Source organism: Aspergillus aculeatus (genome assembly GCF_001890905.1).
Source record: "Aspergillus aculeatus ATCC 16872 unplaced genomic scaffold ASPACscaffold_2, whole genome shotgun sequence".
Classification (NCBI taxonomy): domain Eukaryota; kingdom Fungi; phylum Ascomycota; class Eurotiomycetes; order Eurotiales; family Aspergillaceae; genus Aspergillus; species Aspergillus aculeatus.
Genome location: NW_017962977.1, coordinates 2,583,859 through 2,608,786, shown reverse-complemented (window position 1 = coordinate 2,608,786; position 24,928 = coordinate 2,583,859). Strand labels below are relative to the sequence as shown.

Sequence of the window (24,928 nt, the reverse complement as noted above, 5' to 3'; positions counted from 1 at the left end):
TCGAACGAGAGTCTGGCGGATGACCCAAAGCGGTTTAGGGGGGGGCGGTGACCCGGCCGTGGATGAGTCAGCAGCGGCACTCAACCTCACAGGGACAGGAGAAGCAGAAGGGGCGAGTGCGTAGATTCCGGGAAGTCGCCTGTAGACGGCCTTCTTCAGCTGCTGAGATTCTTCCCTACGGTCCTTGCTATTGAATTCAGGGTACGTTGGCTGTGCTTGTGGGAGAGGTATGTTCCCTCGTATCTGATAGCTTGACGCGTTCCATCCGCCATTGTTCCATCCCGCTCCTCTCCCATCTTTCCCTTCCACTGACAGCTGTTTTGATTGCGCCTGCGCTCAACTTATTAACTTTGGGTTCTCAGCGCAAACCCTCTACTCGCCGATCTCGAAGTCGCATTCGCTGGCGCCCCGGGCAACTTGTTCTATGATTCCCCATGCCCATTCACTGCGGCGCCAGATGATTGTCTACTTTTGCGGGGAGCCTGTATAGTTTCAACTGCTGGGTTGCCTTCTGCCTGCTACGGATTCCCTCTATTTGCCATTCGAAGTTTCCGAGACAATTCAATACTCGTTGGTTCTGGCGACCGTTGTAACCGCTCGAACACAACATGCCGGCAATAGTGCCGCCGGTCGATGACGACCTAGACAACAATACCCCCGCGGATTTGGTGGACAGTGAGCAGGATGCTGAAGGGGAGGAGGACACAGATCTCTATCAGATGGACCAACAGCTACAGGACGCTGTGCACCGGGCCCTTTCGGGCGAGCCCGTTGAGAACACTCCGGCAGCTGGCCCTGACGATGAACTGGATGCTGAAGGTGAAACCGATCCTGAAATGGACGTGAACGGCGCTCCGCTTGATGCCGAGCCGGTTGGCGCTGTGAAATTACCCAAGGAAGCCCCGACCGAGGACGACGAAGATGTGGTTTCGGGCCCAGCAGACGCAGACGCAGACGCAGACGCAGACGAAGATCCTGCTTCTGAGCATCGCAGCGACAGCGAGCAAGAACAAGATGATGCATCGGGTTCGTCGTCAAGCAGTCAGGAATCGGACGATGAATGGGAAGGAGAAAGCAATGACCATGAGGATGCGGAGGCGGAGAACACGGTCCGCGGCAACTGCATGTGAGTCTAGAACCTCAATTTGGCTGCCCGTGCCCCTGACCTGCCGGGCTCTGGGCCACATCAGGGGCAGTCGCCTGAAACACCGATAACTAATATGAATTGCCCTGTGTCTAGATTCTGTGGCCAGGACGAAGACAACGATCCTAGTGAAGAGTACGAGGAGTATTTGACTTGCGAAGTCTGTGGCGATCATTGTATGTTGGTTTCGCGGCCCCATAAATTATCCAGCCGGCTGTTGGACGATCCTTACTGACTCGGCAACCCGACAGCTCACCGGCAATGCGCCCGGGAACAGAGTGCCCTAGATGACGTGGAAGGTATCTTATCTCATTCCTGATCAAACCACTAATTCATGATGTGCTAAACCATGGTAGGACCCAATTCATGGCGATGTCCTACCTGCGTCCGGGAGAAGCTGAGGCCCAGCCCCAAGGAGAACGCACCGGTGCAACGAAAGCGTCGAGCTAAGAACATGCGCAGAGAACTGCTGCCGGCCCATACCGGCGAAGAAGGCTCTGACTTTCATTCGATCTTCAACACTGTAACAGTCAACGATGAACTCCTAAGCAGCTCTCGGTCGCTACGAAAGAGGAAAGCCCTTTCGGCGTCGGCGGAGGTCGATGAGCATGCGCCCGTGCTACGTAAACGGCAACGGCAGACTTCACTGCGCTCCGATCGGGCAATATCCCGCGAGATGGGCGAGGTTGTTGATGGCATGTCTCCAGTTCGAACGCGCTCGCGGCGTACACGTCAGAGTGAACAGGAAAATTGCCGCGTCGTGCTGAAGCAGTATGGGCGTCTTGTCCTAGCGTTTCGCTTAGATGAGTCTAGGTTGTCCAAAATCTTCCATTCTCGCAGCAGATCTCAAACGCGCAACCACCGGACTCCTAAGCCACCCCCGCCTGTTCCCGAGCCTCAAGCTCATTTTGCTCCTATAACGCCTGCCTCCTACTACACCCCGTTTTATTCTTTTAACGACCGCGAGATGGATGAGTCCAAGTCTAAACCTTACGGAGGTATTCTTTCTGAAGTTGACGCGGATACATCAAAGACGTTGCCGACCAACCTGGATAGGGAAAAGTTTGAAATAGCCCGTCACAAAGCAGAGGAGGAATGGCAACGAAGAGTCATGCAAACTGAACCCAGCGGTGAAACCGTACAGCATGCATCACAGAAGGTCTCAGGTCCTCCGTCCAGAATCAAGTACATTAATTTTGGGGGCTATGAGATCGAGACCTGGTACGCCGCTCCCTACCCGGAAGAATATAGCCGCAACCGAGTCCTTTACATTTGCGAATTCTGCCTGAAGTATATGAACTCCGACTACGTTGCGTGGCGGCATAAACTCAAGTGCCCGGCGAAGCACCCTCCTGGCGATGAAATCTACCGGGAAGGGTCAATCTCCATATTCGAGGTAGATGGGCGGAAGAATCCAGTCTACTGCCAGAATCTCTGCTTGCTTGCAAAGCTGTTCCTGGGTTCGAAAACTCTTTATTACGATGTAGAGCCTTTCCTCTTCTACGTCATGACCGAGTACGACGAATTGGGATGCCATTTCGTTGGGTATTTCAGCAAGGAAAAGCGCCCAAGCTCAGCGAACAATGTCTCGTGCATTCTAACGTTACCTATTCATCAGCGGAAAGGTTATGGAAACCTACTTATTGATTTTTCTTACCTGCTCACACGCATTGAGGGAAAGACAGGGTCGCCGGAGAAGCCTCTGTCAGATATGGGATTGGTCTCCTACCGAAACTACTGGCGGCTTATCTTGTCCTACCTGCTACGAAGCCAAAAGACTCCTCTCAGCATCGCGGAGATCTCGGAGCGCACAGGCATGACAGCCGATGACATTGTGTCGGGTCTGGAAGCGTTGCGTGCTCTTGTGAGGGATCCTGTGACCAAGACTTATGCTTTGCGCCTTGACTACAAATACTTTGAGGAGTGCATTCAAAGTTGGGAGAGCAAGGGATATGTTCAGCTCAATCCAGATGCGCTCGTCTGGACACCGTACATCGTGGGCCGAAGCAATCAGTCACAATTTGATCGAGCCCCACTGCATGCAGTAGCGCCCCGCGAAGGGTTAGACGAAGAAGAAAGTGAGGATGTAAAAGAATCAGGCGACGAGGAAGAACAGCCACTATCCACTGATATCGACCTGTCGAAGGAAGACAGCACAGCTCCTCCGATCATGAATGGGATCGTTGACCCAGAACCAAAGCAAATTCCGCATGAGCCGGCGGGACCTCCTTCTACAGATGCATTGATCAACAGTAATGGCTTCCGCCCGCCGCCCACCACATCCGCAGACTCCAATACCGCGGCTGAGAACAAACCCACTAATGACATACCTGCATGGAGATTCGAGATCTGGCCTCCTGTTCAGGCTCCATCCTACAAAAAGCGCCCTGGCCGACCGTGGGGAAGTCGGACACACCTCAAGACGGCTTCGACACCGACTACCGTTCGTACTAGCGGGCGCAACACTCCTCGCAGATCATCGGTGCTGGCATCCATGACTCCCAGTGCGAATCAGATGAGCGTCCGCCGCGGCCGGAGTGCCAAGCTCATGGAGTCTCCCGCTGCTGATTCGGGCAGCGTGGAGCCAAATGGTACAGAGAATGAACGAGGCAAGGATATCGAGAACATGGCAGCGGGTCACTTGGAAGAGATGTCACCGACCGCGATGCCGTTGGAGACTGAGAGGCAAATGGACCGCACTGATGGTGATGATGCAACGCCTACGTTGAACGGCAGCGGAGTTTCTGGCAATAGTGCGGCCAACGAAAGCGTCGAAAACCCCATACTCGAAGCCCCTGCGACGGTCAAAGGTAAAAGCACCGAAAAGAAAACCAAAGTCACCAAATCGGTGAATCGGAAATCGTTGGTTGAGCAACTTGAGATGGTCATCCCTGCCGACGACGAGAGTGTCAAGGTTCATGAGAACGGCATGCCAGAGCAAGCAGTAGCCAACGGAGTCGATGCGGATGGTGATGTTGTGATGGAGTCATAATTCTTTGCTAGTTTCATGAACGATGACGGGTGGACTGCATACTCGGACTGCATACTCTCACGGGTTAACTTCTGAGCAGTTTCCCTGGAGAAGGGAGAGACTCGAGGCGTTATGCATTACTCTTTTGGATGTGGATATTTCTTTTTAGTCGCCGACTTCATGGGGGAGCATGTTTTCATGACCAGGATTGTTGGCTTCCTGCTTTTCTTGTACTTTGCAAGCACGGCGTGGGCTGGGGAAAACCGGAGTTTTTTGGATTTTCACTTGTCGGTGCACAGAAAGAGACGTCTTCTTACGATGTCTTTCTTAGCCTTCTAGCGATTGAATCTTCCCTTTGAGCCTGGGCATCTATTGCTTTCGTTGATTCGTCGTCCGTCATCTGAGCGATTGGCCCGTTCCATTTTTCTTCTCTTCTTCTCCCACAGATACATTGCTCGATCCTTGGTCAGCGGATTTGTTCCAGGCTGGAATTTCTTTGATTTTTCTCATCTGAGTCACTTCTGACTTATCATGTAATGTAGTTTCACGAGATCTCTAGACAATGTGACGCTTGCGAACAGCTAGGCCTGTCTCTGTTCTGCGCCTAACACAGCGAAGGCATCGCTGCTCATCTGAATGAGACAAACCCGGTATACCTCCATGGTTCTTGAATCCTCACGGCCCGTGAGCTACCGTGTACTTCCCTGAAGGGGATAAGTCCTGAAAGAACTCCGCTGTATTCTGCAGTTCTTGTATGGCCCTGCCCTTACCGGATGTATGTGTTTATGTATGTATGTATGTGAACATCCCTTGGGTACCTCCATATCATGCATGCTATGCCACAGCACCGCAACCTTGCCGGCCTCAGTGAAACATGCCGGTACTTCAACTTTTGATCAATGCTCCCGGTGCTTGCCGGACTGGTGCAAGACTACACCGGCCAACTCCCGACTTGCTTACGCTCACGGCTCTTCCTGCCTTTATCACCGTCGATGGTGTACTGTACAGTACCGACAGCAGACATCATGTTACATTTATAGACAGATAGATAGCCATACTAGATCGGAAGTTACATCGGCTCTCGCCCCCCAACATCCGTCATCTAGATGGACAGTAAGGGCGCGGATAGACACACGCAAAAAAAAAAAGTGTTAGGAAAGTTTCTGTGTGCTCGACTAAACAATCAGGGCTGAAGAAAGGATTCCCGGGATATCCGCTCAATCCCTGCTTGTTGATTTAGTCGGAGTGGAGGATCTCGGACGGGATAGGTTGCCTGTGGGTGAGTAGAAAGTACCGTACCGAAGCCCTCCACCCGCCCCAGCCCTGCCCGCAGCGGTTTACGAAGATTCATTGCACACTTTCACAGATACGGAATACTCTAGAGTCGCCCGGGGGGTGGTAAGCCTCTTAAAGTCAGATGATATGGTGGGGTTGCCGGCCGTGCCTACGGTGCTAGGACCGGTGATACTGTATGTAGTTAACAAGAAACTACTCAAGGGAATAACATCCAATGCCTGCCGAATGATCGTTATACTTTTCTCTTCATCAACGAAATGCGAGTGTGTGATTCGAGGTTTACGAAAGTACTGGAAGTAGAATAGAGTTCGGCCGCGCATGGAAGGGGGGCCGAATCCAGGAATTGGGAGGGTGCAGCTTGCATGCGGGTTTTATGATTGGAGTACTAATTTTTCTTTGGTGGGTTGGCTGGTAGGTATCTATTGTTGTGTTTATTGGTGATAGTTGAGTTTACTGTACTGTATGTATTTATATGTAGTCTAAGATTAACGAAGTACGAAGTACCTGCTAAGGGTTCTGGACTTTTGAGCACGATGTTGTGCTGGACTATGTACCTCGGTGCTTGCATTAGGTACGGTACGGTACGGTATACACAGTATATGCAGTGTATCTGAGTTGGGCAGAGAAGCAGGACTTGATTTAATTGCCATAGTGCTATGTAGAGACTTTCACTCTAGCTAGACTTGCTGCTCTATTCCAAGTAACTTGTCGGTTGATGGATGGAGGTGAGGATCTACTTAGAGTACTGGAGTGTAGTGTGTTGGTGTCGCCACCAAAACTATCTGGTGATTAAGCGAAGGGACTCTTTTCCGATCGGCCTTCCCTCTCAACATCCCCCCCCCTCCCCTGCGATCTTATCAACACCACAACCCTGGTGAACACCAAACTATGCTTCGACATTTCGCTGAGAGCTTGTTGCTCAACTACGGGATTCGAATTGGTTATACGATTTCCTTCGTCTGATGAATTGGCAGTGCGAGGTTTTTGAGTGTGACCACCAAGAATTGACTATTCAAGTACGGTGCAGAAAAAGCCAGGTCGAGCAGCCGAGGAATCTCACCAATGCACTTCAGGTGCCCGAATAAGGCCGGGATGGATTCTAGCTGCTGAGGTGGCAATGCGGCGTACTTTCGTTAAGCGTCCGTGAGACCTGCAATAACGGATGTTATTATTCCACCTACGTATGCCACGTGATCTTTGGACGGCGTCGATAGTGTCTGCTCCATATAAGAGGGAAAGCTGCGCGATGATGTCGACGCATGGAGCCATGGAGCTCGGGGTCACTGCATTGCCCAGATAAAGTAGGAGGCCTCAAAGGACGGACTCTCATACCCCGCTTTACATGTCCACAATTGCAGGAGCCCATTGAGAGGTCGTTTTGGCAGTGTGGCGGACGTGGAGACAATAATGATCGTTGGGATGTTTCATTGTGGCGGTGAATTCAGTGGTTCTGCAGTCGGACATCCCTTTCCTAGTGAGGATATGAAGGAAGAATCCTTCTCGAAAGGGGCCGAAGAGCCATGTGAATACAACAAAAGGGGATTAAAATGATCGCTACGGACGGAACAAAGAGATCGAGGGGAAGAAAAATGAAGCAAGAAAGGCAGAAAAGGGGAAACAGAAGCAGAGTCCGCCCTCCGTACTTTGGACAGAAGTCTCGGACCCCCTACGTCTCGATGATAAATCATTCGATCGCTGCTGTGAGAGGCGTCTTAGCTGGCATGATATCTCGGTTTCCTGAGATGATCTGTCAGTCAAGTCAGATCTTTTCCCTTGTCCACTTCCCTTTTGAGTAAGAGTAGGAGTAGGCCCGATTTTGACCTACCTGGATTAGCTACTATCTAGGTTAGTGGGCCATCTGATAGGTCTGTGGTATAGTAATTTCGTGACTTGCTTCTGAGGAAATCCTGCGATATCGTTTGTCCTGATGGTGATATTCTCTTTTGCTTCAACGACGCAACTGTCAGGAACGAGAGTCGGATCAAGCTAGTCAGTTGATCTTCATCAACCAAAAACCTCAGCGGGACCGACCCTGAGTTCCAATCGTTCCAGGGGGGCACAAAAAACCACGAAACCAAAGTGGTGAACATCCATGGTTCAGAGGAAGGAGAGATTAGGGCGGTGATCGCAGGCTAGAATAAGCATAACGGTAGCGTAGATTAAGCGCTATGGCAAAGTCTGGTTCACACTGGGGATGGTCGACGGTCCGCCTGTCAACAATACCCGGGAACGGTTTCGCGTCCGCGTGCGAGAGTTCCTTAACTTGTTCTGGCCCCAAAAAGGCAACCGAACACTTCATCGTGCATTTATTTTCCCATCCCTCCCTCGCCAATCCTCCCCTAGCCCCACCAAGCAGATGTACATCGACGAAAGAGGGAAGGGGGCGGCAGGAGGACTTCCCATACTTGGTGAAGACACTGTGGAAAAGCACTCAGTGGTGTGGACGACCAAGACAAGCACATCCAACTTCAAAACTTGTCTGGCGAAAGGAAAATCAAGAATAGAGCCACACACCTTTCCCTCTGATGCTGTCAGTTCTTTTCTTCACCACCTCTCCACCCTTACTCAACCTTCGTCCTGTAAGGTTCAACCAGATCGCTGTGTAAGTTGAGTGGGAGCCAATTGCAGCCGAGGGAAGTTGAATCCCTATAACAGCCCCATAAGTTAACCCACAGTGGATGTTTGTGGTGTTTCTTCTGTGTGTGTGTGTGTGCGTGTGGCTTTTTTTCTGCCGGTATTGTGATTGTTCGCCTGGCGTACGGCTGGCCTGGCCTGGTCTTAATTCAATTGACCAGAAATACGAACTCAACAATAGCCAACAACAATAAGAACAGGGGGATAGATCTCGATCGAGGTCGCTCGGATCCCCTTATTCTCCTTTAGAGCCAATTAACCCCGTCCACTATCGACTCCGTCACAACGTGGCATCATTGACGAAACGGAACTTCCTCTGAAGTACTCCGTAGGGAAATATGATCGTTGGAGGAGCATCGCAATCGGAGACTTGCTGACAGGTTCCCTCCCCGTATGGCGTCGATCACAAGCCCTTCTTCAAACCCCGACCAGACGGTCCAGTCCTGAAATGGAGTCATGCTGGCCCAGTTCTATCTCGTTACACGACTCTGGTCTTGTTTTTCTTTCTCTCTTCCCTCGGATAATTCACCTGTTCTTGCTTGCATGACGCTTTCCGAATCCGAACCGTATCAGCCTTTGACCCCAACCCTTATCTGAGTCCGTCTTTTGTGATTTTTTGTCGCCTCTCGTTCGCACACCCATTCCTCTCCCCCCCCTCCTTTTTCTCCAGAATTTGCCTTTTTTTCGGGGTTTGCAGGCACAGTGATTGAATGGCCCGTCGCCTCCGGGCATCCGACCCAGATCGTGAAGGCCTGGGCATCGGCCTCTTTCACCCTTGCATAAGCCGTGTTAGTCTTCGGTCGCTTGCTTTTTCGCTAATTCAGTCTACGCGGTCAATCTTGCGATGAGGTTTCTGACTTTGTGCGCCATGCTGCGCCAAACCTTCGGCACGATGACGACAGGCCTTTCTTCCCACTGCTGGATAAGATGGATCCATCCTGTTCCTCTGGAAATCAACGGTTTTGTTGCCCTGGAAGCCCGTCCCTTCAAAGCTTGCAGGACATCCGGTCGCGGACTTCTGGGAGCCAGTAGCTCCGCAGTTGATGCGGCTAGATGCAGCTGCCACAGCCATTTATTATGTTCCAGGATCCGTATGCGTCTCGGAATGCAGTGCATCTGAGATGAGTGGCTAACGGACAGGGGAAGCAAAGAAGAGGCCAAGGGAAAAAAAGAAAAACAATAAACCGAACAGGCCCAGATGAACAAAAGGGGGGGGGGAAGCGAAACAGAAAAGATACGCTGTATGGACCGAGGGAGAAGAAGCGTAATTGTCAGCCGTGCTCTTACACAGCGTGAACCAAACAACCCTCAGATTATGCACGGAGAGAGCAAGCGTAGTCCAACCAGATGGTCAACAACTATTTAAGTAAGGTTAGCTCTTCAGGGCTGCTGAATCTCCTCTGGGTCAGAATGAAGGTACCGTCCTCGGTACAGTACTTGGGATGATCATGCTTACATTGTCGACATTGCTTCAGCAATTCTTTGGCCAGTGCAGAAGGTCTTCCGATATCCGATGACTTAATCATATTTCCAACCACATGGAATAGTCTTCTCGATGGGGTGAAGAGGGGGGGGAGGAGCGAAGGAGACGCGCCGTCTGCGAGCTGCGTGTCAAATCCAAGCAATGTGATGCATCCATCGAGCTAGAATCCTAGAGTGCAGCAAGCTAAGCAAGCTGACTTTCCAGCCTGATCTGTTGTTCCCCACGGCTGCACGTTGAAAAGAGGCCCACACCCACTGCTATTCTTTTCTTTTTTGTTTCCTCCTCTTATAGTTGCTGCGATCACTGGCCTTTGTCGTCCAAGCCTCCTCTCCCTGCCACCTTATCTTTCTCCGTTCGATCCTGGCCGCAGTGGTTGTTCCATCTCCTCAACCCCAGTCCGCATTTTGTGAGGGAAACTACTACCGTACTGAGGCAGAAGCAACGTCGCAGGCGATTGATACACCGGTCTCCGAAAAAGGTAGATCGCGCGGTGGTACAAAAAGTACGAGGGCTCGAGAAGTTGCGAAGAATATCCCCGAGGGGTGTGGATTTCGATTGGGAATTGGCTGCAGGCTTTGGCGAAGGGGAAGACCGAACGGCAGGGGATCGTACCTCGTGACACCGACTCGGGTTGTCGTCGCCCACCAGATCCAAAGCACCAGTTAGTTGCGACCGAATCAAGAACCACTCGCACCCTACGGTGAGTGCGCGCGCGCGCGTCGCAGGAACAAAGCCAGCAGAACGGAGAACGAACGAAATCAATCAATTCTTGCAAAGGCCGTTTCTCGCAGCAAAACAAAGACGTGTGTTCGCGCCAGGATAGCTCCGAGTGGGCCTGCAGGGCCCTGGACCCCTCGCGCTGCCCCGTCCTCTCGCCCTTGGATCCTTCTTTGTCAAGAACACGGATCCCGGTAGATGACATAAGAAGGAGTTCTTAACTCAAGGTTCGTGTCCTTGTGACGGGGATGAATGATTGTTGATACGAATTCCTTTGTGTGATGTACTCTGACCTCACTGATTTTTTGTGTCTGATTAGGATCCTTCGTGAGGGTGCAGCGCAATTGAGCCAGTATAGGCCGAGTCCTCAGTGCGCTCACGTGTGGGTGTGGGCGTGGCTCTGTGTGTATGCGTGTGGTTCTTTTGCTATCTACAGATGAGCTCCTTTCTCCGCTATCGATTACGGCGATAACGATCCAATCAATACATACAGTTACGGGGGACTGATCCGCGGACTGGAATGCTTAGACGCGCGCACCGACCAGCATCGAACAGTTCGTTGGCGCCAATTCTAGAAGTCGGAGACCCTGCGTGTGGCGCCTAGATACGGGTCCTCATCACCTGCATAAACCGGCTCCATCTCCGCGTGCACGAGGCCAAACCGTTGCGCCTGTGGGCTGGGGTTCGAGCTCGGGGAAGCGAATGGTCGTGTGCCGCAGACGCGGTGGATTTCAAGCTTAGCTCGATCAGTCCGTCGTCAGTCCGTCTGGCCCAGACGAGGTTGACTTTGGCGTCTGTTTGATCTGAGTTTGGGGCTGCGCCCCTCTTGCAGCACACTTGCGTCGGAACCTGCCAATGTGCGCATCATCCCTATGTCGCTGCGGTTCCTGTCGGATTGTCAAAACTGATACGCACCTTAGCCCGCTTTCCTAACCGTGGTCACCCATCTACGACTGGGAACGATCCCATTATTCGACGACCGAAGAGTGGCCGGTTGTTGCTCGACAAATCTGGGACTGCTCCACTGGGCCATTTGTCTGGCTCAGCTGGCGCCGAACGTTTCCTCTTTCTCTATTTTTTTCTTTGGTCCTCCCAGTAAATCTCTACCCTAGGCTCGCCTTTTTTTTTACCCATCTAATTTCCTGACACACCTACCCTCATTTTTATTATTTGATTTTTTTTTTTCTAGGAGGGAAGCAGTTTTTTGTGCGTCAGAAGACAATCGGAGGCGACTCGGCGTCGACCCATCGTTCAGCTACAGTCTGATCACTAGGCGGTGTTTCAATCCCGCCACACTTACTCCTTCCTCTTGTCAAGGTCGCTGTTCTCGCTTCCTATTGCTTCATTTCGATCTATTTTTGACTTTGGCCAAAAAATTTTCAGAAAGACGTGCGGGGGGGCCCCAGTGATTAGCGTTGTGTTCGTCTTTGACCGAGCGTGGGTTTGTCTGTGTGTCGGTTGTCTGTGTGTGGTGGTTTCTGAATCGGGTTGATCGGATTTTCTATTATTCACACCAACATATTTCCCTTATTATTATTTGACTTGGGAAATCATCTAGACCTGGCGTGGATTGGATGAACCAGATATTGCTCGGTCGCAAAGCTCCGATTTGATTTCGGGCAAAATTTCGTGACAGAGACACAGAAGAGATTGGGAGCAGTGTTTTAGGACGGAAATCGATAATCAGTGTTTCGTCATTGGCGAAGAGATTACTCTGTCGGTCCGGAATTGAAAATCGGATTAGAAAGAGAGAATAAGGAAAAAAGGCAAAAGGAAAAAGAAAAGAAGCAAGAGATCAAAAGGAAGGAGAAGGGAAGAAGGAAGAAACCCCAACGAAAAAGAAGAGTCCGGAAGTCAACTCCAGAACAATTGAACATCGACATCATCAACCGGAACAAGAAGAAGCAAGAGAAAGAAGAAGTTGAAGATCGATCGGTCAGACCAACAGTGCAAACAATCCATCCATCCAACCACTCAGCCATCCGTCCGTGTCTATCAGCGCTTGTTCACAAAGACCGAGAGTGAAAGAGAAAGATAGAGACACGAAGATCGCCAGGGCTTACTTAGCTGCTGCTTGGACTGCTTGGACTGCTGCTACTGCTTGCTACTGCCGCTACTGCTGGTTAAGGTACAGTACAACTACAGGTTCTGCTGCAGCTTTGGTGCATTCTTCTGCTGCTTCTTTTTCTTCTTGGGCAGTTAAGGTTTGTCTGGAACCGTGCTCGGCTGGCTCTTGCCGCTTGCATTCTGACGACACCATCCATCTTTTTCCTTCCCTCGGCGCCGTTTTCGTAACCACCAAAACCACCAAAACCCAAGTCAAAGTCATCCACTCTCCCACCTTTCCACCTTAACCAAAGGTCGAGCCCGCTCACTCAACCACTCACTCACTCGACAGCGAAAAAAAACCTGACCACTACGTACACTACGTACACTACTACTATTACTGCTACCGCTACCACCAAACCCCCGTCTGTTTTCAAACGGTCCCTACCATTCTTTACTACCTATCAATCCATTCATCACCACAATCACCCAAATCCATCGAAGCTCTAAGGTTTACTACGCTACCACTAACTCTTCCCTACCTAAAGAACGACCCTCCCCCCTCCCCGAAAGCTGTTACCAATCCCGCAACTGGCAGCTGAACTACCAGCAATTCCCACCCTGTCTCCACTCCGGTACTTGGGTCCAAGAGGTCAAGGACAGCTCTTGTTCAGCTGCAACGGGCTTAAACTCATCTGGCCTTACCCTTACTAACTACAATTCTCACTATCCCACCTCCCCCATTCTATCGGTCATACACTGTGCTGTCCCATCCTTTAACCAACTCCGATTCCCCTCCTCAGACCACTCTCTTACCCACCCCCCACCCACCACCCATCCATCACCTGCAAAAAGTGACGAGGGTAGGTATCATTCATTTCATTCTGGTGCTTTTCCGAACCACACCTTGTTCCGCAGCCAGGTTCCAGAGTGGAAGTCCCCGGCCTGTCCGTTTTTTCTTCCTTGTAAAACCACCGGTTCACCTTTTGTCTCTCTTCAACCATCATATCAAGCTGTTCCCCTGAGTATCCTGCTATTATTCAGACGTGGTTCACCTGCTCGTTTCCTGACGGATATCCGACTTGGATCCCTTGGCTCCCTTCAATTCGGTGCTATCTGTGCTATCTCCCCAATCTCTCGCCTTGATGAGTGCGTCGACGTTTTCGGACGCTTCCCTGGCCCGTGATTCTCAGAGGTTTGTGCTGTCGCTCCCCCAGCTCTTGGTCGTCTCAAAGCTGGCTGTTCAACTCTTACTCGGTCATCCAGGGCTTCTCGCTGACGATGCTCACCTCCAGCGCGGACTTCGACTTGATCGTTCGCCAGCAGCCCACCCGGGCGCGCGTGGCTGGTGGGAAGGAGAAAGGTAGGTCGCAGCCAGGAAACTTGGTCCCATGGACGAGCAGCAGTTGACTTGAGGATCGCGTTGCCTGGACAGAACGCAAGCCAGTTGATCCGCCTCCAATCGTGCAGATTCGAGTGAGAGAGGAGGGGACCTATCTCGCACAGTATGTGACCGCAAACTTCGAGCCCTCGTGCCCTCGGCTTTCACCTGGCTAATCGGCGCGAGTAGACATTATCTTCAGAGTCCCTATTATTTTATGTGCTGCAGCCTCTACGATGCTTCAGAAGACAATCCTGTTCCCGTGGCTCCATCCACCGCACTAACTGGTACACTGGTCTCCTCGCTTCACCGGTTGAAGGACGTGGACAACAGCGGTAAGGGAGGCTCGGGAGTGTTGGCAGACATGCGCCGCGTACTGACGCGCTTTTCTTAGATGGAGGGTTCTTCGTTTGGGGAGACCTGTCCGTGAAGATCGAGGGCGACTTTCGACTCAAATTCACTCTCTTCGAAATGCGCAAGTAAGCCTCTCCAGTTCCCCCCGCGGAGAATGAGAAAGGAAAGGATGTAAATCAAGAGCTCGTGTTGACATTGATCTATAGGGATGATGTAACTTACCTAAAATCCATCATTACGGACCGCTTCACTGGTGAGTACGCTTCATTATTGAACCCGTTGCACAGCCCGAGATCAAAGGCTTACCGGATGCAGTTTACCCTCCAAAGAGCTTCCCTGGAATGGGAGAGTCGACCTTTTTGTCTCGATCATTTGCAGACCAAGGAGTAAAATTGAGGATCAGAAAAGAACCGCGGACGCTGATGTAGGTAGACCATAGAATTTACAGTACGGCCCGGGATGGCGCTAGCGGCATGGCTGACTGGTGACACAGAAAACGACCACCCCCACGACCGGAGGATTATCCTCAGCCGCTTCCACGATCTCCAGATCGCTCGTCAATTCAGATGTCTAGTAACGCATTCAGCGGGTACCCTCAAACAGCAGGCAGAGACTACGCGTCGTACTACGGAGCGGCGCATCCAACAAAACGAGCACGGATGTCGTCGATTGACATGGGCACCAGAGGTGTCTATGATGCAGATGGCCGACTTCGCCAGATGGATGCTTACCCTCAGACTGCAATATACAATCAAGCTCAGGGCTATCCGGCTTCTATGATGCAGGGTTATCCGACGGGGCATGCGGGAGTTCCTGACTATACGGTATGTCGGCCTGTCTCTTCGTTTGGCGGTCACTTAGTCGGTCGCCCTCAACAAGGCTACCCCAGTGTCCTTTAGAAGACCGCAGCTAATGCTTGCTTAAGCTGACTCCGGAACAGATGAGTTACGGAATTCCGGCTTCGGCTCAGGTACCCCAGATGCAGGATCCAAGTGTTCACAGTCGATCGAGTCAACAGGCGACGATGCAGTCTCTTGGGATGGTAAATCAGCCTGGCACGCCGGTACGGACTTTTTTTCCCGTTGTTCCTCTATTCCCGATGATAGACTAAGAACAAACCATTTTTGGATAGACAGCGGATGCAACAGGGGCGATGATGTCTCAAGGCTATCCTCGATCCCAGCAATATCAGACCAGCTCAACGATACTCCCTCCTCTGCAACGGAACCGCAACTTTCCCCAGGGGACAAATGGGGCGACGGCTCGAGGTTACTTTGATCAATCGTCTCAAGCGGCTACACCAATTCTACCATCTCAGCCCATGGGTACGAACGAGGCGGAGCGATACGGTTCCGCGCCCGGTCAGCCCCCTTTCGACCATCCTGGTTCGGCGAATGGCACCCCCCGATAAGCGAATTGACGTCCAGATGTATGTGTTCTGATATTGACGATTTCTTTCTTCTCCTTTGCTTTTGGTTTCTTGCTGTTCATTGTTTGCTATGGGATACTTGGATAGACAGTTCGGTCGGTGTTACTTCATGGGAACTGAAATCGGCGGCTCTTGGGGATACATGGCGCCTGGGGAATTAAAATGGGTCACCAGGGGTTTTATTGCTACGTCTCTTGCTCTTGCTTCTCTTGTTTCCAGGATGACGGTTACGAGGGAGGGTACTACTGACTTCGCTGTATATATTATTATTTTTTGACCTGGAGCAGTATTATGACCTGAGGTGGGCAGCCGGTCTTCTTGCTTTGCTGCTCGCTCCTTGCTCATGAAATGGAAGTTAGGCAGTTTGGTACTGTCAGAAATCAGACCCCTTTCGTTGCGAAGTAGTTAGAAGTTTGTTGGAGGTGATCTTGGGTCTAGGTTTTGTGTCGGTGTTGCCGTTTCTGGCAGGATTGCAATTTATCCAAACAGTCAACCTCCTTAACTCATTCACCTCCGGGCACCACGCGTCGCCTCGACCATATGTGTTCCTTCCTCCGCTCCCCCTTCCCTTTCCTTCTTTTTATCACTCACTTGAGATCGTCTTCCTCCTTCGTCCTATACTATTGTGACTTTCCGCTCAACAGAGCCCTGCTGCTCACCAACGGCTTCCGGTTGGGACAGCATGGCGGAACATCTGGAAAAGGCACGAGTCGGATCAACTCCAAATCCGCCTGAGATTTCGAACCTGGAAATACGAAATACATGGTCGGGTAATTTCGAGGATCCAGTGGCCGTAAGAATCTCCCTGGAGGTAAGCAAATTCACCCACCTCATCCTCTGAGCGTGCTTGGAGGCTTGAAGGGTCTGCTGCTGATTCAAGCAACCGGGTCATATGAGCACACAGGTCCAGTGTCTTCCCAACACGCAGTTTCAGCTTCTGAACACAAAGCACTCGGCCATTTCCCTTATCAGCACTTCTGTAACCCGCGTCCATTCGGACCATTTCGGTCAGAGCGATCAGTCAAAATATGAATATCGTCCCCCCAGTCCCCTCTTTGCTTTCTCTTCATCATTGATTGAGGACGAAGACAATGGAGAGGAAACTAAGCTTGACTCGGGGAGATCGTCTGTTTTTAACGCGGGGCATGAGGCCAGCGACGTCGGATCCCCCAAGGACGTTGTTGGGTCACCCAGCAACGATCAGGTTGCGAAGGCCAGATCTCACTCTGGTGGAGCCAGCCCTCGGTCAGAAAGACCCCGAGTTACACGTCTGAGGACGACGAGCCTTCAGGAAACACGCCGCCGACATGCATCACGTAGCACTCCCCCAATGAAACCGCCGCCCATATGTCTAAACATTGCTCGATCTGAGGACCGCAACAACACCCAGAATCTAGGGAAGCGAAGCGCTGCAGATGCGTGTCTCCCGAGTTCCGCATCAGACACGGAAAGTGAAGATCTGAACGAGAAAGCAGTGGAACGCGGTGGTGCCTCGCACAATGCTGTCTCTACCGGCCTTGCTCACAGACACAAAAGCCTAGCGAAAAGTCCACTTGCTGAGAAGATGCAGAGGTTGAGAAGCAGGCTCTCCACTAGCTATCGCTCTAACCATTCGAGTCGAAGTTCTAGATCTACATCAAAGATTGACAAACCAGTCGAACCAGTGCTCTCAGATGCATCATCCGATGCTGGCCTGGGTGCTTCGAGCTACATCGAGGTTGGAGAAAATGACCTTTCAAACACCACGGCTACTCTTATCGATCTTGAAGAAGTAGCTGCCACTACCGTGTTGCCTACGGGTAAACAACCAGACTCTGGTAATGGCTCGATCTTGCTGGCAAAAGACATTAAAGGAGCAGCTGTCAGTAACGTTGCGCCTACGGATAAGCAACCGGACTCTGGTATTGACTCGATCTTCACGGCAAGAGACATCGAAGTCCTAGAAAAGTCCCTTTGGGAGCACGAGTCTTGGAGGCATCAGAAAACCCGTGTCGATAGCAACCTTCCACCCATGGAAACAGTTCCAGACCATATATGTAGTCAAGAAGCCCCAGCTACTCCCCTCAAATATAAGCAACGGTCACTGTTCGGTGGCACAGACGGAGCGGCGGACACTGAATCGATGCATGGATCTTTGCACAGTGACGAAACCCTCCGAGAATCTCGCCATCCACTCACAGATCCTGAGCACGATAGGATGACCACAGAAGCCCAAAGCCCCATCACAAACTCGACCTCGGCCAAGCCTGGATCCCCAGAGCCTACCATCTCGGAGCATCCAACCGATGACTCTGAGAAAAACCCCGATTCACCGCAGCCGGAGGTATTTGCTGAACCGGAACTGATTCTCATCAATGACATCTTGTTTGTCAAAAGCCCTCCCAACATAACACCAGTGCCATACAAGATGGTTCTCACCTTGACCATCAAGCTTCAGAAAGGAGCACCAAGTGGCTGGAGCTATCTGGTCATCCCGGGGTTGCCTAGGCTGGGAAAGGATGAAATCGGGGTCTTGCTCTTTCAGATTCCGGCAAATCACGGGCTTGAGTTTCGAATCACGAACCTGGGAAGGTACAAGATGGTGGAGAATTGCTTTCTGGCGGAGTTAGTCTATCGTGGAGACATTATGATACCTCTTCGACGGTGCGACCAGAATTTCTACGGCATTATCAAAGGTTTCACTGTGGACCAAGAGATCAAAGCGGAGATCATGCCTTGCTCTGGCGCCGCGGAAGGCACTCGCGACCGCCAGAAAGCTATTTGCATTCAGTACCAGGCATTCTGCTCGGTGAAGCTTCACAATCGTTGCTTCTGCGCTGAGAAATGCTGTGTGTTACTATCAATAGATGGTGGGCCCGAAGGCTTCTTTCGAACCGAACTTGACACTCGAAAGACAGGGCTACAGGTGGTTCAGATCGCGCCGGAACATGACACGCCTCTGGGTACCTCGATCCTACAAATCATCTGCCACCCGAAGAACTATGAGATGTTCTGCATAAGCTGGACGGTCAAACTCTCTCACAACAACAAGAAGAAAGCAAGCAGCTGGCTTCCTAGAGTCTACCCTGGACCATCCGGTTCGAATGATCGTGCTAAGCATTATCTCAGATACACTCACTTGGAACGAGGCGATGAATCTCCTTCTAAAAATGCAGCAAATCACCATCCTGGAGAGTCTTCCATGAAGGTAACGCCTGACGATTCTGAGGCTGGCTTGCAGACACAGGAGCAGCCGCTGGAGCATTCATCGCATTCCCAAGAGTCTGGCGCTGCAGATGCTTCTCCAGTAGGGAGAATAGACGATGTAGTGAACATTGGCGAAGCGACCTCCCTAATGACGACAGGAGAAGTCACGGACGTCAGCGAAGAAGCTCATGGAGCAGTTAGTGATGTAGATGGTGAGGAGGAGATTATAAAACGTGGCGAAGATGCGATAGCTGGTCAGAATGAAAGGTACGCGAGTCTTCGAACGAAGGGCCTTGTTGTGATATTTTGCCTAGGGTTTGCTGTGGGTGGCATGTTTACTTCTGTTTGGCTTGACGACATATACATCAACGCTCTCAGTCGTTCAATTCGAGGCTCTTCGGAATCGTCTGTCATGCATGAAGGGGGCATTAATTTGACTAGCGAGGTGAGCTCTGTGATGGCGGATAAGAATCACTTTCAGCCGATGTTCCAGCTGAAGAAGACTGAGTCAGTTGGAGGGGATGTCAATTTGCCGGAGGAACCGACTGAGCAGGAGTCTGTTGATGCAGAGGTCGAATTGGAGGGCTTGGGAAGAGGAGCAGAAGAAGTCGAAGGAGAGAAGCAGCAGCCACTCCATCCACACCAAACCCGTTCATTCCGAGACCAGGTGGATTACTGGCTGGGATGGCGCGGGCCAATTGTTCCAAACAGTGACACAGTGTGAGGGATTTGTGTTGAGATTGGGAAGCAGAACCCGTATCAAGCAGATACCAATTATGTGTCTAGTCTAGGTAGAATATTTACAATGGTCATCATGGGCTTTGCAGGCTGTCTATACCGTTTTCTCTAGGTGCTTCAACACTTCCTCCACTGCCCAAGTCAAGAGCTCCGTGATGGGTTTATCCCCGCGCCCCGGAGCAACCGTGACCCCGGCATTGTCTCGCAAGCGAGTCCCCTGGCCCACGAGCCTGACCAGCACCTGGGGATCCGACTCCCTCAGCAAGCGGTCCTCGTCCTCCGTTTCCCCCTCTGGGAGCAACAACCACGCATGATCCTTGACATAATTGGGCCAGACGATATCATCGACATAGCCGGGGGGATCGGTCCAGAAATTCTGCGGCGGCCGATCATCTTCCGCCTCCAAGTCGATACTTTCCCTGTCGGCTTTCACCGCGTCACCACTAACGTTACCCTGCTGTTCCCCCTCCCCTGCTGCTGCTGCTGCTGCTGCTGCTGCTACCTCCGGCACCGGCGCCGCCCCAATAGTCACATACCCAGACCTCCTCTCCCGCCGCTCCTTGACCTTCTCATACGCCGCCGGCAAGAACAACCGCCCATCCATCCGCTCATGGACCTCCCTCAGCGGGTGCTGCGCTGCCGCCGCGGTGTCGCATGGAGGCGCGAAGAGCAAAAACCCTTCCATGAACGCGACTGTCTTCGTCCCAGCATCCGCCCCCGCCCCAAGCCGCTGCTGCACCCGCCTCCGCAACTCCTCCACGACCTGCTCCTCCCCCACTGCCCCTGTGCTGGTATCATCCACAGGCTGCGTGTCATTCTGATCCTCCTTCGACCGCAGCCGCGGCGGCAGCCGTCCGTGCGTCCGGATGTAATCCAGCGAGGCCGCCAGGAAGCCCAGGTCGAGGGCCCCCGCTGTGTCCCAGTTTTGGAGGACCGTGCCGGTTGGGAGGGTTGTGAGGGGGATTCTTTTTGCGGTGGATTTGCATTAGTCTGGAGGGTAGAGTGGGGTTGGGGGGGGGAGTGGGGGGGGTGAGGTTGCTTTTCCTGGGGTTGGGGGCGAACAGGCAACGTACTTATCGTCCGAGTGGTAGAAGTCATCTTCGTGGATGAGGAGGGATCGGAATTTTGGGGTTGGGGTGGTTTCACCTGGAGGGAGGGTGAAGATGCGGTGCAGCAGGCGCGCGAGGGTGGTTTTGCCGCTGCTGGAGGGGCCGGAGAGGCCGATTATTATGGTGGGTGGGGTAGGGGGTGTTGGAGGGGGCATTTTGGATGTTGGTTGATGATGCTGAGGCGCAGGTAGGTGGCTCAGAAGAAGAGCTTGGGGTTAGAGGAAAGGGAAGAGGGGTAGGACCGTAGGGTACGTGCTTGATCGGCGGGGTTATCGCGATAGCAAGCTGAGGTGGGGCGCGCTGCGTACGAGCGTTGTCTTATCGTTATCGCACGCGCGTGATATTGCACTGTAGGTTTTTTTTTTTTTTTGCAACAGTACTACAATGTAATTCATGATTGGGTGATTTACCTACTGTACTGTACATCTTTGGTAGAAGGTGTTATACATAGTGAGTAAATCTCCATATATGGTACACAATATCACCGAACGTTTTGCCCTCTCTTTACCCCGTCATGTAGCTCCAATATCAAGCCGATCAATACACTGTGTTATCTTCGTACAGCCGGACTTGCACGACCACTCGACGACTCCCCCGAACGTACCGTGGGCCGCGGGGACTTGGAACTCCGTGGAGGCGTCATGAGAATTCCCTGCGAAGACACGAAGCCCAATCTCGCCGCCGAGGTCCGTCGCCGTTTCGGGGTTACGATGTCCGGGCCGGAGGAATTGCTTTCGCCGAGGTGTACCGGCACGAGACGCGCGCGTTTCCTCCGGAGCGCGGCCGGCGGTGTCTTCGGAGAAGAAGTCGCGGCTGCCGCCGTCCCCGCCATCTCGACACTCGAGACATCCTCGTCGTCGGCGATCGCGAGCTTGTGTCGACTGAAGAATCCGGCAGGGTGCTTCAGATATGCTAGTCGCGTGGCGGAGGAGGGGGGCTCGTTCTCCGACATGGGGATGAAGCGCTCGTTCTGGATGATCGAGCTCATTGTGCTATCGTCCAGCAGGTCGCGCTCGGCATGTTGGATCTCGCTGTCGGTCATGGCCTTCCGGCGCCGCAGCATCTTGTCCTCGAGGGTGTCCCTCAACACGAGCGTCTCGACGAAGACGGGGCGGGTCTGGCCGATGCGGTGCGCTCGCTTGATCGCCTGGCTTTCGACATTCGGCTGCCAGATGGGGTTGACGATGTAGACGCGCGAGGCGTTGGCGATGTGCAGTCCGTGCGAGGCCTGCCGGAGGTCCATGAGCAAGACACGCACCTCCTCGGACTCGCGGAACAGGGTCAGGTATTCCGCTCGGGTGTCGGGTTTGAGGGTCTGCGCGTAGATCCGGAAATCGATTCCGAGAAGCTCGATTCCTTCCGCAATCCAGTATGCGGTGTTGGGGTTTTCGTAGAACACAATGATCTTCTCGCTCTTGTGGTACTCGGAGATCTGGTCCAGGAGGTACGTCAGTTTGGCCGAGGCGGTGGCGACAAGTTTGGTTCTGGCGAGTGGGGAGTCAGGCGACAAGGTCTTCACCAGACCCTTGCTGTAGGTCTTCTTGGGCGATTTACTCTTGATCGGCTTGTCCGGCGTGGTCTTCTTCGTCTCGAAGTTGTCGCCCTCGCTGCTGCTAGCGAGTCGAAGCTCGCGACGCACCTTGATGCCTGCACCAGCGAGCCCGTCGGCCGGGTCGGGTGTGTTCAGTTGTTTGGTAACGAATCGCTGCGCGTGATGCGCTTGCGTGATTCCAAGTAGTAGAGGCTCATCCTCGACGCTTGTGTTATCGAGGGCCCACATGCTTCGAGCATGAGAAGGAAAATCCTCGACGAAAACACCGAGTTCGTGCATCTGCTTGAAGGCATGCCAGCTGCTACACGCCTGAGCCTGTTCCGCAACCTGGATGCCCTTTTGTAGCATTTCAATATCGTTGTCGGTCATCGTATCGCGGTTCTTCTCTAAGTACTTCAAAGCATTTTCAATCGTACTTGAGAGGCCTTCATCTGAGCCGGCCCACCAGAATCCCGCCTGGCGAAGATTGCTGATAACCTGGCCCAAGTGCTTCCGGTTGCGAGGGTGGAACATGTAATCTTGATCCTTTCTTTCCGAGGTAATTGCGTTGACCGCCAAGATGAAGATGAAGTAATTCAGACTCATTTTATCGTAGAAAGTCGGCTCCAGCTGCACGACTCGGTTGTAAAGTCTAGGAAGCGTGATCTCATTGTGGATGACATCCAGCTGATGCCGAACGACGAGGCTCTGCAAAGTAGCCCGGAGTGATGAGGCCTTTCGCCGTTTCAAGCCAGGCCCTACAGGCGTCATATATGTGACCCAATTGGCCTGGTCATCTGTCCGGTTCCGGGAGTTCGACCAGGGTTTCACCTCAAGGAAATCAATCACAATCCGCCGCAACTTTTCCAAATCCTTGAGCTCGCTATCCTTAGCCTTGCCGGTCTTCTTCCGCCCCTTCAACACAGCCATCGTCGCTTCGGTCAAGTCCGTATCGCTGGTGTGGGTCTCCTGTGAGGCTAAACTAACCTCCACCCCGTAAAGCCCGCTGGACGGGGTACCAGACACGACCCACCTCCGCTCAATGCGCAGCTGTTTGAGTAGATGAGCCATGTTCGACCGATGTCCGCTGCCGGCGGCATTGTGGCCCTCATCGACGATGATACGCAACCAATGGATCTTGGTCAAGGGGGAAGTTGGAGGTTCAGAGAGGTGCCGAGTGAGATGAGCCGGTTCACCAGCTTCCTTCTCGAAGCGTGCCTTTGAGAAGAGGATAATATCATAATGCAACAGCTCATCAGGTGAGGGGATTTGGTCGCTGTTGTATCGTAGAGTAAGTACCTTGAGACCTTGCGTGTGCATTTCGATTTCCTTTTCCCAATGGCTAACCAGATTCGGTGGAGCAACGATCAACGTGCCCGAAGAGAGATAAAGCTTCTGGGGAGGCGGCCTCGGATACGGCACGCCGCTGCGACCTCCGTGCCTAGCTGGGGGCGGAGGTATAGTATATGAGCCGCGATTCCTCTCACATGCTTGGACACATCTGTTATACAAGGCGCCGTAGTGGCCTAGTTCGTCAAAGTGGGATTTCCATGGCAGCGAGAACCGACCGGCGGTCGCCGCGGCCATCTCGACCAGACTTCCAGTCGTGTCCCGGACTCGGGGTTTCAATTCCTGATGCTCCAGAGGAATTTCCGGGAAATGTCCCCGTGTTGCCAAGATCACAGCCAGACTGATCAGTGTTTTACCGCAGCCCATCGTTTCCGCCAAAATCCCTAGCAAATAGAGCGTCAGCAGTTTAGCTTCCCTTGGATACGCACAATAAACATAGCTAAGAACAAACCTCCACAAGCCTCCGAATACATCCTCTTCTCCCGCAAAATCCGCCCCTCCTCCTTGTCATAGTAATACTCCTGCCCCGTTGGACCTATGCGAGCCTCGAGTCGAGGATCCAACATCTGCGCCGGCTGAGCCTCCCGCTGCACCATCGTCGCAGCCGAGCGACGTTGATAGGGATACAACGGCGTCTTGAGCCCCAATACCCCTAAATAATCCTGGCCGGACTCCTCCTCGTCGTCCTTCCCATCCCCTCCGCCCAACGCCGGCGCTGGCGTCGTCACGGTAAGCAACTGCTCCATCGCCCTCCTCGCATACGGGTTATCTTTGATCATATCTGCCCGAGGCGCCGGATCCTGCAGGGTGTTGAAAATGTACCAGAGAGACTCCTCTTCTTCCTCCTTCCCATCCTCCTCTGGATCCCGCTTAGTGGAGCCCCAGGTGTTCCAATCCGCGACAAAGTCGCCCGACCACGCTCCCACCGAGCGATCGATCCTCTCCATGACGACCTTGAGCGCCCGGCGCAACGCCGGATTCGACCGCGGCAGGTACTTGCGCCCCACATCATCCGGCAGCACGTAGACCTGCACCCCGCACCACGACGAGTGTTCTTCCGAGTATGTGAAACTGATCGTCCGGATCCACTGGTGACTTTCCAAGTTGGCGACTTGGGAGGCCGGGTATCCGTCCGCCGCCTCCGCTGCCGGGGCCTCCTCCACACTCCCGTACACCGGGTTGCGCTTGCGCAGCACCCCCACGGCGATGTACGAGACGAGCGAGATGTCCGATCCTTCCCCGTCCCTGCCTGCTGTAGCAACAGCAACAGCAGCAGTCGTGGCAGTAGGCGTATCAATCGCCACGATGCTTCGGGAAGCGGGGCATTCGGACTGAGGCGTGGCAGGGGTCGGCGTCGAGGCCGGGGAGTCGACCGATGATTCTAGCCCCGGGTAGAAGTCGGTGGCGGATAGGGCTTCCCGGTCGGAGTCGAGAGCCATGGTGTCATACTTGATTCCTGAGATGTGTGGTAGTGATGCCTGTATGCCAGTAACTCCCTTCTCCCCGGGGAGAACGGGGGCAGAAGCAACCGGTCAGCGACCATCCTCTTTTTCCAACGT

General features: G+C 52.8%; 5 protein-coding genes across 5 annotated transcripts; 3 read left to right on the top strand and 2 right to left on the bottom strand.

The window, feature by feature from the left end:
* Positions 1–608: 608 nt before the first annotated feature.
* ASPACDRAFT_50058 (putative histone acetyltransferase) lies at positions 609–4,136 on the top strand (the record flags this gene model as incomplete). The annotated part of the gene is made up of 4 exons (XM_020202314.1): positions 609–1,126; positions 1,241–1,320; positions 1,396–1,443; positions 1,501–4,136. The coding sequence occupies 4 exons, from the start codon at positions 609–611 to the stop codon at positions 4,134–4,136; spliced, it is 3,282 nt and encodes a 1,093-aa protein (XP_020060491.1).
* An 8,995-nt stretch (positions 4,137–13,131) lies between these two features.
* Positions 13,132–15,754, top strand: vosA. Its single transcript, XM_020204503.1, has 10 exons — positions 13,132–13,486; positions 13,587–13,654; positions 13,727–13,796; positions 13,862–14,007; positions 14,067–14,151; positions 14,233–14,279; positions 14,342–14,450; positions 14,520–14,850; positions 14,952–15,089; positions 15,159–15,754. The coding sequence occupies exons 1-10, from the start codon at positions 13,437–13,439 to the stop codon at positions 15,435–15,437; spliced, it is 1,323 nt and encodes a 440-aa protein (XP_020060490.1). The 5' UTR covers positions 13,132–13,436; the 3' UTR covers positions 15,438–15,754.
* Positions 15,755–16,137: 383 nt separating this feature from the next.
* Positions 16,138–19,067, top strand: ASPACDRAFT_1885586 (uncharacterized protein; the record flags this gene model as incomplete). Its single annotated transcript, XM_020198399.1, has 3 exons — positions 16,138–16,266; positions 16,336–18,908; positions 18,956–19,067. 3 exons carry the CDS (start codon positions 16,138–16,140, stop codon positions 18,993–18,995), a joined length of 2,742 nt encoding a protein of 913 aa, XP_020060489.1. The 3' UTR covers positions 18,996–19,067.
* A 252-nt stretch (positions 19,068–19,319) lies between these two features.
* On the bottom strand, positions 19,320–20,714 carry ASPACDRAFT_112506 (ribosylnicotinamide kinase). The gene is made up of 2 exons (XM_020195644.1): positions 20,453–20,714; positions 19,320–20,344 (listed from the first exon to the last, which is right to left on the bottom strand). The coding sequence occupies exons 1-2, from the start codon at positions 20,641–20,643 to the stop codon at positions 19,474–19,476; spliced, it is 1,062 nt and encodes a 353-aa protein (XP_020060488.1). The 5' UTR covers positions 20,644–20,714; the 3' UTR covers positions 19,320–19,473.
* Positions 20,715–21,000: 286 nt separating this feature from the next.
* Positions 21,001–24,808, bottom strand: ASPACDRAFT_75637 (DEAD/DEAH box helicase; the record flags this gene model as incomplete). Its single annotated transcript, XM_020204502.1, has 3 exons — positions 21,001–21,400; positions 21,439–23,752; positions 23,821–24,808. The coding sequence occupies 3 exons, from the start codon at positions 24,806–24,808 to the stop codon at positions 21,001–21,003; spliced, it is 3,702 nt and encodes a 1,233-aa protein (XP_020060487.1).
* Positions 24,809–24,928: the final 120 nt, after the last annotated feature.

Bases quoted from the DNA above. Each gene is read 5' to 3' on its own strand.
- vosA (XM_020204503.1), top strand. From the start codon at position 13,437: ATGAGTGCGTCGACGTTTTCGGACGCTTCCCTGGCCCGTGATTCTCAG. The intron at 13,797-13,861 runs GTATGTGACCGC...CGGCGCGAGTAG, and splicing joins GAGGGGACCTATCTCGCACA to ACATTATCTTCAGAGTCCCT. The intron at 14,280-14,341 runs GTGAGTACGCTT...TACCGGATGCAG, and splicing joins CATTACGGACCGCTTCACTG to TTTACCCTCCAAAGAGCTTC.
- ASPACDRAFT_112506 (XM_020195644.1), bottom strand. From the start codon at position 20,643: ATGCCCCCTCCAACACCCCCTACCCCACCCACCATAATAATCGGCCTC. The intron at 20,345-20,452 runs GTACGTTGCCTG...CACCGCAAAAAG, and splicing joins TTCTACCACTCGGACGATAA to AATCCCCCTCACAACCCTCC.